The 12,102-nt window shown below is 51.6% G+C and overlaps 1 protein-coding gene across 4 annotated transcripts in view; it reads right to left on the bottom strand.

The window, feature by feature from the left end:
* Nucleotides 1-12,102, bottom strand: part of CACNA1H (calcium voltage-gated channel subunit alpha1 H) — a 577,698-nt gene that overhangs the window by 15,498 nt on the left and 550,098 nt on the right. For all 4 annotated transcript variants that reach the window (XM_088464812.1, XM_088464813.1, XM_088464811.1 and 1 more), the window contains 2 exons: nucleotides 10,599-10,677; nucleotides 5,603-5,724 (listed from right to left, as the gene is read on the bottom strand). In XM_088464812.1, coding sequence (XP_088320938.1) covers nucleotides 5,603-5,724; nucleotides 10,599-10,677 — 201 coding nt within the window. The remainder of the gene's footprint in view (nucleotides 1-5,602; nucleotides 5,725-10,598; nucleotides 10,678-12,102) is intronic.

Here is a 12,102-nt window from a genome sequence, read left to right on the forward strand (position 1 = left end):
AACCCTAACTCTCCTCCCCACAGCCTAACCCTCCTTCCCACAGCCCAACCCTAACCCTCCTCCCCACAGCCTAACCCTCCCTGTCTGAAGCCTAACCCTATCCTTCCTCCCCACTGCCTAACCCTCCCTGTCCAAAGCCTAACCTCCCTGCCCGGAGACTAACCCTAACCCTCCTCCACAGTCTAACCCTCCCTGCCCAGAGCCTAACCCTCCTCCCCCACAGTCTAACCCTCCCTGCCCGGAGCCTAACCCTAGCCCTCCTCCCCACAGCCTAACCCTCCCTGCCCGGAGCCTAACCCTAAACCCTCCTCCCCATAACCTAACCTTCCCTCCCCACAGCCTAACCCTCCCTGCCCGGAGCCTAACCCTAACCCTCCTCCCCACAGTCTAACCCACCCTGCCAGGAGCCTAACCCTAACCCTCCTCCCCAAAGCCTAACCCTCCCTCCTCACAGTCTAACCCTCCCTGCCCAGAGCCTAACCCTAACCTTCCTCGCCACAGTATAACCATCCCTGCCCGGAGCCTAACCCTAAAACTCCTCCCCACAGCCTAACCTTCCCTCCTCACAGCCTAACCCTCCCTGCCCGGAGCCTAACCCTCTCTGCCCGGAGCCTAAGCCTAACCATCCTCCCCACAGCCTAACCCTCCCTGCCCGGAGCCTAACCCTAACCTTCCTCGCCACAGTATAACCCTCCCTGCCCGGAGCCTAACCCTCCTTCCCATAACCTAACCTTCCTCCTCACAGCCTAACCCTCCCTGCCCGGAGCCTAACACTCTCTGCCCGGAGCCTAACCCTAACTTTCCTCCCCACAGCTTAACCCTCCCTGTATGGAGCCTAACCCCCCTCCTCACAGTCTAACCCTCCCTGCCCGGAGCCTAACCCTAACCTTCCTCCCCACAGCCTAACGCTCGCAGCCCGGAGCCTAACCCAAACCTTCCTCCCCACAGTCTAACCCTCCCTGCCCGAAACCTAACCCTCCTCCTCACAGCCTAACCCTAACTCTCCTCCCCACAGCCTAACCCTCCTTCCCACAGCCTAACCCTAACCCTCCTCCCCACAGCCTAACCCTCCCTGTCTGGAGCCTAACCCTATCCTTCCTCCCCACTGCCTAACCCTCCCTGTCCAAAGCCTAACCTCCCTGCCCGGAGCCTAACCCTAACCCTCCTCCACAGTCTAACCCTCCCTGCCCGGAGCCTAACCCTAACCCTCCTCCCCACAGCATAACCCTCCCTGCCCAGAGCCTAACCCTCCTCCCCCACAGTCTAACCCTCCCTGCCCGGAGCCTAACCCTAGCCCTCCTCCCCACAGCCTAACCCTCCCTGCCCGGAGCCTAACCCTAAACCCTCCTCCCCATAACCTAACCTTCCCTCCCCACAGCCTAACCCTCCCTGCCCAGAGCCTAACCCTCCTCCCCCACAGTCTAACCCTCCCTGCCCAGAGCCTAACCCTCCTCCCCCACAGTCTAACCCTCCCTGCCCGGAGCCTAACCCTAGCCCTCCTCCCCACAGCCTAACCCTCCCTGCCCGGAGCCTAACCCTAAACCCTCCTCCCCATAACCTAACCTTCCCTCCCCACAGCCTAACCCTCCCTGCCCGGAGCCTAACCCTAACCCTCCTCCCCACAGTCTAACCCTCCCTGCCCGGAGCCTAACCCTCCTCCCACAGCCTAACCCTCCCTCCTCACAGTCTAACCCTCCCTGCCCAGAGCCTAACCCTAACCTTCCTCGCCACAGTATAACCCTCCCTGCCCGGAGCCTAACCCTAAAACTCCTCCCCACAGCCTAACCTTCCCTCCTCACAGCCTAACCCTCCCTGCCCGGAGCCTAACCCTCTCTGCCCGGAGCCTAAGCCTAACCATCCTCCCCACAGCCTAACCCTCGCTGCCCGGAGCCTAACCCTAACCTTCCTCGCCACAGTATAACCCTCCCTGCCCGGAGCCTAACCCTCCTTCCCATAACCTAACCTTCCTCCTCACAGCCTAACCCTCCCTGCCCGGAGCCTAACACTCTCTGCCCGGAGCCTAACCCTAACCTTCCTCCCCACAGCCTAACCCTCCCTGTATGGAGCCTAACCCCCCTCCTCATAGTCTAACCCTCCCTGCCCGGAGCCTAACCCTAACCTTCCTCCCCACAGCCTAACCCTCGCAGCCCGGAGCCTAACCCTAACCTTCCTCCCCACAGTCTAACCCTCCCTGCCCGGAACCTAACCCTCCTCCTCACAGCCTAACCCTAACTCTCCTCCCCACAGCCAAACCCTCCTTCCCACAGCCTAACCCTAACCCTCCTCCCCACAGCCTAACCCTCCCTGTCTGGAGCCTAACCCTATCCTTCCTCCCCACTGCCTAACCCTCCCTGTCCAAAGCCTAACCTCCCTGCCCAGAGCCTAACCCTAACCCTCCTCCACAGTCTAACCCTCCCTGCCCGGAGCCTAACCCTAACCCTCCTCCCCACAGCATAACCCTCCCTGCCCAGAGCCTAACCCTCCTCCCCCACAGTCTAACCCTCCCTGCCCGGAGCCTAACCCTAGCCCTCCTCCCCACAGCCTAACCCTCCCTGCCCGGAGCCTACTAACCTTCCTCCCCACAGCCTAACCCTCCTCCCCACAGTCTAACCCTCCCTGCCGGGAGCCTAACCCTAAACCCTCCTCCCCATAACCTAACCTTCCCTCCCCACAGCCTAACCCTCCCTGCCCGGAGCCTAACCCTAACCCTCCTCCCCACAGTCTAACCCTCCCTGCCCAGAGCCCTAACCCTAACCTTCCTCCCCACAGCCTAACCCTCGCTGCCCGGAGCCTAACCCTAAACTTCCTCCCCACAGTCTAACCCTCCCTGCCCGGAACCTAACCTTCTTCCCCACAGCCCAACCCTAACTCTCCTCCCCACAGCATAACTCTATACCTCCTCCCCACAGACTAACCCTCCCTGCCCGGAGCCTAACCCTCCTCCCCACAGCCTAACCCTCCTTGCCCGGAGCCTAACCCTAACCCTTCCTCCCCACAGCCTAACCCTCCCTGCCCAGAGCCTAACCCTAACCTTCCTCCCTACAGCCTAACCCTCCCCGCCTGGAGCCTAACCCTCCTCCCCACAGTTTAACCCTCCCTGCCGGGAGCCTAACCCTAACCCTCCTCCCCATAACCTAACCTTTCCTCCCCACAGCCTAACCCTCCCTGCCCGGAGCCTAACCCTAACCCTCCTCCCCACAGTCTAACCCTCCCTGCCCAGAGCCTAACCCTCCCTGCCCGGAGCCTAACCCTCCCTGCCCGGAGCCTAACCCTAACCTTCCTCCCCACAGTCTAACCCTCTCTGCCCGAAGCCTAACCCTCCTCCCCACAGCCTAACCCTCCCTGCCCGGAGCCTAACCCTAACCTTCCTCCCCACAGCCTAACCCTCGCTGCCCGGAGCCTAACCCTAACCCTCCTCCCCACAGCATAACCCTCCCTGCCCAGAGCCTAACCCTCCTCCCCCACAGTCTAACCCTCCCTGCCCGGAGCCTAACCCTAGCCCTCCTCCCCACAGCCTAACCCTCCCTGCCCGGAGCCTACTAACCTTCCTCCCCACAGCCTAACCCTCCTCCCCACAGTCTAACCCTCCCTGCCGGGAGCCTAACCCTAAACCCTCCTCCCCATAACCTAACCTTCCCTCCCCACAGCCTAACCCTCCCTGCCCGGAGCCTAACCCTAACCCTCCTCCCCACAGTCTAACCCTCCCTGCCCAGAGCCCTAACCCTAACCTTCCTCCCCACAGCCTAACCCTCGCTGCCCGGAGCCTAACCCTAACCTTCCTCCCCACAGTCTAACCCTCCCTGCCCGGAACCTAACCTTCTTCCCCACAGCCCAACCCTAACTCTCCTCCCCACAGCATAACTCTATACCTCCTCCCCACAGACTAACCCTCCCTGCCCGGAGCCTAACCCTCCTCCCCACAGCCTAACCCTCCCTGCCCGGAGCCTAACCCTAACCCTTCCTCCCCACAGCCTAACCCTCCCTGCCCAGAGCCTAACCCTAACCTTCCTCCCTACAGCCTAACCCTCCCCGCCTGGAGCCTAACCCTCCTCCCCACAGTTTAACCCTCCCTGCCGGGAGCCTAACCCTAACCCTCCTCCCCATAACCTAACCTTTCCTCCCCACAGCCTAACCCTCCCTGCCCGGAGCCTAACCCTAACCCTCCTCCCCACAGTCTAACCCTCCCTGCCCAGAGCCTAACCCTCCCTGCCCGGAGCCTAACCCTCCCTGCCCGGAGCCTAACCCTAACCTTCCTCCCCACAGTCTAACCCTCTCTGCCCGAAGCCTAACCCTCCTCCCCACAGCCTAACCCTCCCTGCCCGGAGCCTAACCCTAACCTTCCTCCCCACAGCCTAACCCTCGCTGCCCGGAGCCTAACCCTAACCTTCCTCCCCACAGTCTAACCCTCCCTGCCCGGAACCTAACCTGCCTCCCCACAGCCTCCCTAACTCTCCTCCCCACAGCATAACTCTATACCTCCTCCCCACAGCCTAACCCTCCCTGCCTGGAGCCTAACCCTATCCTTCCTCCCCACTGCCTAACCCTCCCTGTCCAGAGCCTAACCCTCCTCCCCACAGCCTAACCCTCCCTGCCCGGAGCCTAACACTCCTCCCCACAGCCTAACCCTAACCTTCCTCCCCACAGCCTAACCCTAACCCACCCTTCCTGCAGCCTAACCCTAACCCTCCTCCCCACAGCCTAACCCCCCATAGTGCCTAACCCTATCCCACCTTTCCCGCAGCCTAACCCTCCCCTCCCACAGCCTAACCCTCGCCTCCTGCAGCCTAACCCTCCCCTCCCACAGCCTAACCCTCGCCTCCTGCAGCCTAACAATAACCCTCCCCCTAGTGCCGGGATTCCGGTGCTGGGATTCTGACCGCCGGCATCCTGGCTGTCAGGATGCTGACTACATCCCCCTCTAGAAGGCTGATCCTTACAGATATATTGCTAAATACAATTTGTTGCATCCTCTTTAGGTAAGTGTTTGCTTTTACAGATGTGTCCCCATACACCTATCCTTTTTGATCCACATGGCGTGAGACTCATCTTATTCGCATCATAGCGGCACATAAATTCACTTAGATACTTAGGCGCAAAGGAATTGGCATAAAGTCACAGATTGAGCATAACGCTATGTGGCGGAAGGCATTGCGTGGGTGACTCATAGCGGTATTCTGTATTTTGCCTTCTTACCCAGATGAGCGTCTGAGTGGCACACACAAGTACATGACATGCCGGTGTCAGTATACAGGGTACCGGTGCAATGTGCTTTTGCCTTATAAGTGATGCGGATAAGATGCATATGTCTGCGGAGCGCCAAATGGGGCTACATGGCACAATTTCAGGACAAGTGTTTGGACACTTGTGTTGGTGGAACCTATGAGATTTATGAACATTGATGTTATGTGACATGCCCAGGAAAGCCCTGCAGTATGGCATATCATGTACATTTTACTAAACACAATTACACATTACATTTTATAGGCTTAGGCAGCTATAGGCTCTCCACCTATTGCAGAACTACAATTCCCAGCACACCTATGTTGGTAAACATGTGGATTACTGTGACGGAGTCCCGTGGAGACAACTTGCTGCTTCTCACCTTCATGATACCGTTCCAGTTGTCACCCGTGGAGACGCGGAAGAGGGTCAGAAAAGCCATTCCGAAGTTCTCAAATGTGGCGTGCCTGCTGAGCCCCTCGCATGGGTTTTCTTCGTTACACACTGCAGACGAGAGGAGCCATTAGCGGCCTGGAGCAGCACAGAATGACTGACATGCACAGGTTCCTGAGCAGTACTGGATGTGTCACTGAGGGGGAGATAAAATTGTAGATAAATAACACCAACCAATCAGCTTCTAACTGTCAGATGTGTTTGAAAAATGACAGGAGCTGATTGGTTGGTGCTATTTATCTCCAATTTTATCTCTCAAAGCTTTATTAAATCTCCCCCTGAGTGCAAGATCATAACCATCATCCTCTGAGCCCAGCCTGCCAGCATTACTGCAATAGCACCCCCTGAGGGTACACTGGCCTTACTACCCCTTCTGAGTCACCGTGATGTCAACGCCATAGCCCTGAAGGGGTTACTTCTTCTAAATCTGCAGCCAGCTTCAGTTCCTTCCTCCAAACACACAGACATATATAACGTTTATGCTCTGCTAATGCATGTCCGGTTCTCCTGGCCGTTGAGGGATAAGTCGTAATGCAAGCAGATGGTTTATGGTTCAATAACATAAATCTGCAGTGTAATAAATATGTGGGATTTGCCTGAACCGTCCTATGTTTTCATTAGAGAGCTTCGGAGCCGAGCAGACGGTATATTTCACAACAGGGAGCCTCACACCTCCTTCCCAAAATTTAAAAGGTCCTAATAAATGTAAACCACAGAGTGAGATGTCCCTCTGTAATAAAATAGGGGCACATTAAGGATCCATTAAGGACAGGCAGGCATCACCACTCCTTAACGGGCTATTTCTTTGCCAGGCTTGGAAACGTGCATTAGAGGACTTCACTGAGAGACACGTCAATAATTAAGGACAGTGAAGGGTAGCATCAGGCAGGACGGGAATAACACAGATTAAACGAAGCATTGCAGGTATCTTCTCTCTGCATAATATCCGTGGCTGAGATTTATTATCGCCTCTTCTTTATCTACTGCCTCCAAGCCTTTAATCAATTACATCTCTAGTGAAATTAACGGATAAGTACTGAACTGTTCATTTGATTTACTTTACATCATGTGAGAACAGCAATGGGAAGCACCCCCACTAATCAGGTGATGGCCACTGAGAACTGGGGAAGCTTCTGTTCACTTTGGGGCAGAGATTCCGAGCTGGGAGCAAATAAAAAAAAAAAAAAGCATGTACAGTATATTTGTATCTGGGACAAACCATGTGGCAATGCAAGGGGGGCAAATACATGTAGGGTAAATACTGGCTGCTTTTGCATGTAGCCCACAAATGCTGGCCAGGTTTATTGTTGCACTGCCAAGTTAGATTTCAGTTAGGACACACCTCTGTCAAAGCTAAGGGGTCTATTTACTAAGCAGTGTTAGGAGTGAAAAGTGATAAGGTGCCAGCCAATCAGCTCCCAACTGTCATTTTTCAAACACAGCCTGTGAGATGACAGTTGGGAGCTGATTGGCTGGCACCTTATCACTTTTCACTCTGTCTCCTAACACTGCTTAGTAAATAGACCCCTGAATCTCTGCCTCACCTGCAGTGCAACATGGTTTTACCAAGGTACAATGTAATACCCCTTTTCCACCTAAATTCCGGTCTGACCCGGAGTTGGAACAGAGTTCCTATCCGGATCAGATCCGGAATTAGCCGGAGTCGGGTCTGTATAGACCCCGCTTTCCCGGCGTGAAAGTGGACGCTTGGAGATTACGTCATCTCCAAGCGCCACTGAAGCCGGACCAATCGGCCGGCTAGCAGCGCACTCCAGGTCATCGTGACCCGGAGTGCGCTGTTCTCACAGCAGGGTTTCACGCCCGTGTTAAACCCTGCTAGTTACCTGGGTTGGATTGCTGGGTCACTCGACTCTTTACACCAGGGAGCTGCCCGGGTTAACCCTTTAATAACCCGGGTTTTAGCTCCGGTGTAAAAGGGGCATTACTCGCATTTTTTTTTTGCTTTGCTCAGAATAAGCCCCTTTATACTGTATCCTTTGCAGTGGTATTACAACTGACAGGTCAACAATCTCCTGCTTCAAAGCTGGCACAAAACAGTATGCTTGAAATGAATGAAACAAGTTGCATCTGGTATGAAAGTTTGATAGAAGCCACCTTTGTCCCCTGCAGCCGTCTGAGCTGTGTAGTTACAGTGTGAGAGTGAAATTATTGGTTAAACAATGACAATTTGGGAACGTTACTTGAATAAAAGGTCACGGAAAACACAGATGGACATTGCATAGATATGTTTTAACAGGAACGCATGTGAGTATTCGTTGTGTATAGGCATGGCTGTCGAGGGGACAGGAAGAAATGTATAAGAATCAGTCACACAAGTATTTTTGCTTTGAGCCTTGTCGCTTTATTGTCTCAATTTTTCGCTATACTGTATAGTTCTTACAGGAACTATGAAATCAGCAACTGACGTTTGTTATTTTAAAGTGAACTTCTTACCTCCCGATAAAACCACATTGTTATGTTTAGAACATGACATTTGTCTAGAGAACGGTTACGCTCATTTACTAGCATGTAAAAATGCTCTCTTCCCGCCAATGCGCCACACTCGTCTTTTTGTGACCTTTTTTTTGCACAAGAATTTGCTTTCTTAAGGCTAACGCATGTACATGCAAATCAGGAATACGCCTCCTATGGTGGGTGAGGCACACTATAACATCTTCTCATAGGTAGGCGTCAGTTACTTGTGGTGTTCTGCGTCTGATGCGGGCCCTGAGAATTGCGCTTACATGAAAAATGTCATTTTGTTTTGCAGGACAATATAAATCGGATTTACGGGATGGAGAGGAGTAGTTACTGGGGCTAACAGGAGTTTGCACTGCAGAGTGTCTTTCTATAGCATAAAGGATGCATTTTACAGGTGGTACCCAAGCACATTAAGTGTGGTTATGGGGACTATGTATTAATAATCGTGGCAGTGCCGCGATTATCAGCCCGTATCGCGACAGACTCCAAAAGGGCAAAACTCAGAAAAGCTTGAGTTTTTGGAGTTTGGTACATAGGGGTTGGTTCATAATCCCCATGGATAATAATCTGATAAATAGTCGCATTTGCCCAATAAATATGAACTGCTCAGTACTGCGGTTTTGGAAATGACCCCTCTGTGTGTGTAACATGCATAATATTATTTATAATGGTCTGTTCTATCCTTTCCCAGAGCTACTGGGACGGGACAGCCTTAGGGGTAGATTGACTAAAACAGACAAGTGGTGGTATTACCCATAGCAACCAATTAGATTGTAGCTATCATTTTTCTACTGCATCCTAGAAAATGATAGACATAATCTGATTGGTTGCTATGGGCAACACCTACACTTGTCTGTTTTAGAAGTATTAGTAAATCTACCCTTCACTCTCTAGAGAAGTAGTTCTCAAACTTGGTCCTCAGGATCCCACACAGGTCACGTTTCCTAGGTCACCCAGCAGGTGCACAGGTGTACTCATTACTCACTGACACATTTTAAAAGATCCACAGGTGGAGCTAATTATTTCACTTGCGATTCTGTAAGGAGACCTGGAAAACATGCCCTGTTTGGTGTCCTGAGGACCGAGTTTGAGAACCTGTGCTCTAGAGCATTAGAGCAATACAAGGTAACTGACTAGTCTAGTACCCATGGTATATTGTGTATATGATTGTTCTGAATATATAGCTAAACCAGACAGTATAAATGACTGCAATACCTCCTGTATAAAAGATTTACTAACGTCCCCTTCCTGTCTGAGTTCCTGAGACTGCTACACGCAAACATATTACGCTCCGCTTTGCCGGTTCTGCGATACGGAACTGGCCAATCCGTTTAATCTACCAGCTTTGAATCACAACTTTCAATCAATAACTAAAAATGTATATTTTACCAGTGTAAAATGTAATCTTAGGTGAATTATGGCCTGATAAAACACAAAGGGGTCTATGTACTAATCCTTGGAGAAAGATAAAGTGGAGAGAGATAAAGTGCCTACCAATCAGCTCCTAACTGTCATTTTACAGGCTGTGTTTGAAAAATGACAGATGGGAGCTGATTGGTTGGTACTTTATCTCCATCCACAGCTTAGTACATAGAACCTCAAAGTTCTACTTGCCTCCAGCTTATTGACTATCTGGCCATGAGAGTTCCAGTTCAGGACTCCTCTCTCCTAGCATAAGCACTTTGGCGTGAGACCGTGGCAGCACCTCCGCTAGGGATGAATCAGACACATGGCAGTAGGAGAGAGGAGTGCAATGCTGGACCACTCCTCTAGATTGCGGGAACTCTGCGCCGGAACCAAGCAGAACTCTCTATCTTACCTTTAGTGGGCATTCAGCTGTCTCTGAAGCAGAATTCCACTCCAAACTAAAATGACGTTTTATGTGCAATTCTCCCTGGCCGATGATGACGCAGACAGACAAACGATAACTAGTATATGTGCTCAACTCATCCTCATACCTGGCAGCAATGACAGCAGAATAGGTCGTGCCCAATGGAGTGCCACAAACTCCACCCTGTCTAACAACTTCCACAGACTTCTATTTATAACGTATGGTTACGAGGCACGTGATCGTGTTCTAGTAACACATACGGCCTCCATAGACAACAGTAGCACAGGGAAATGTTTAAATCTAGTTTATAAGGTCATGATTTAATTAGACAATGTGATTTTATGGTGACAGGCCCTCTTTAAAGCATTTTATCGATAACCACATTTCACAGGCCTTACGGAAACAGTTGCAAGCCGTCGGACACGTTAGAAGAAGTCACTGGGAATCCGCTGATAATGAGCAGATGTGACTTCTTCTAATCTTCTAAGATATACAGAGTGTTTCCTGATATGGCTGAACCCCAGCCAGGTCAAACTACTTTCATATGAACTTTTAATACAGTGTCACCACAACAATATGGATCCAAGATCCTGGAGATACAGGGCTTACTCACCAAGCTTCCCAAACAGCTCCACTCCCAGGGCAGCGTAGATGAAGAACAGGAGCATGAAGAGGAGCCCAAGGTTTCCTACCTGCCAGGGAGACAGAAGACAAGACTGATGCACCTACTGTACAGTCTGCTGCCTAATCACATGCACTGTGGCATGCATTTACCTGTATGTCCTAGCGAAAGGTTCTTTACTTTACTCCTGGGAAATGCTTGGTACTGTAGGTCACCCGTTGGAAATGCACTGGTAGGTGACCCATGGGAAATGCACTGGTAGGTGACCCATGGGAAATGCAGTGATAGGTGACCCTTGGGAAATGCACTGGTAGGTGACCCATGGGAAATGCACTGATAGGTGACCCTTGGGAAATGCACTGGTAGGTGACCCTTAGGAAATGCACTGGTAGGTGACCCTTGGGAAATGCACTGGTAGGTGACCCTTAGGAAATGCACTGGTAGGTGACCCATGGGAAATGCACTGGAAGGTGACCCTTGGGAAATGCACTGGTAGGTGACCCATGGGAAATGCACTGATAGGTGACCCTTGGGAAATGCACTGGTAGGTGACCCATGGGAAATGCACTGGTAGGTGACCCATGGGAAATGCACTGGTAGGTGACCCTTGGGAAATGCACTGGTAGGTGACCCTTAGGAAATGCACTGGTAGGTGACCCTTGGGAAATGCACTGGTAGGTGACCCTTGGGATATGCCCTGGTAGGTGACCCTTGGGATATGCACTGGTACTGTAGGTCACCCTTGTGCAAATATCTTGTAATCATATAATACTCTAATGAAATTCATCAGTGTTGGCCACGTTCTTATTCGCCTACTGGCACTTGGGATTATTCTGCGACAAACATAGCACTGAGCATCTCATCATGGCGGCCCAGGGTTTATATACTATATTACATTTACAGTCTATATTCATCTCACTAGAGGGGAAATGTATCAAACCTTAGTAAGAGATACAGCGGAGATGTTGTCCATAGCAACCAACCGACTTCTAACTATCCTTTATCTAGCACAGTCTAGAAAATGACAGAAGCGAATTGGTTGCTGTGGGCAATTTCCACACTTAAATTCTCTAAAAATATTTTTGAGACATCTCCCCCTAGAAGTGTTGACGTTAATACCTCCCATCATACTTTGGATTGCACCCATCACCTCCACACAACAGACATTTTGCGGGCAGAACTAATATCCCTAAGAATGCAGCTCATCAGCTAGGAAGGAGTGTGTTGCCACGATTAATGCATTCCACGTGTCAGAGGTAAAAGATCCATTATGTGCAGACCGGTATCTGTGGCAGCTGACTGTAGATAACCTCTCTGAGAACACACTGCTCTCTAATATACGCGAGAGGCTTTATTTTTGCTGGTGATGAGGCTCAGTGAAAGAAAAGATTTTCTAAACATTGTGCAGCTGATGTCAAAAGTGAAACGCGTCAGCACATAGATGCCACTTGCGCAGTATGCTGATCTATATGACTCTCGAGCTTAGCACGGGTAG

This window comes from Taudactylus pleione, unplaced genomic scaffold, assembly GCF_031769625.1.
Source record: "Taudactylus pleione unplaced genomic scaffold, aTauple2 ptg000061l, whole genome shotgun sequence".
NCBI lineage: Eukaryota > Metazoa > Chordata > Amphibia > Anura > Myobatrachidae > Taudactylus > Taudactylus pleione.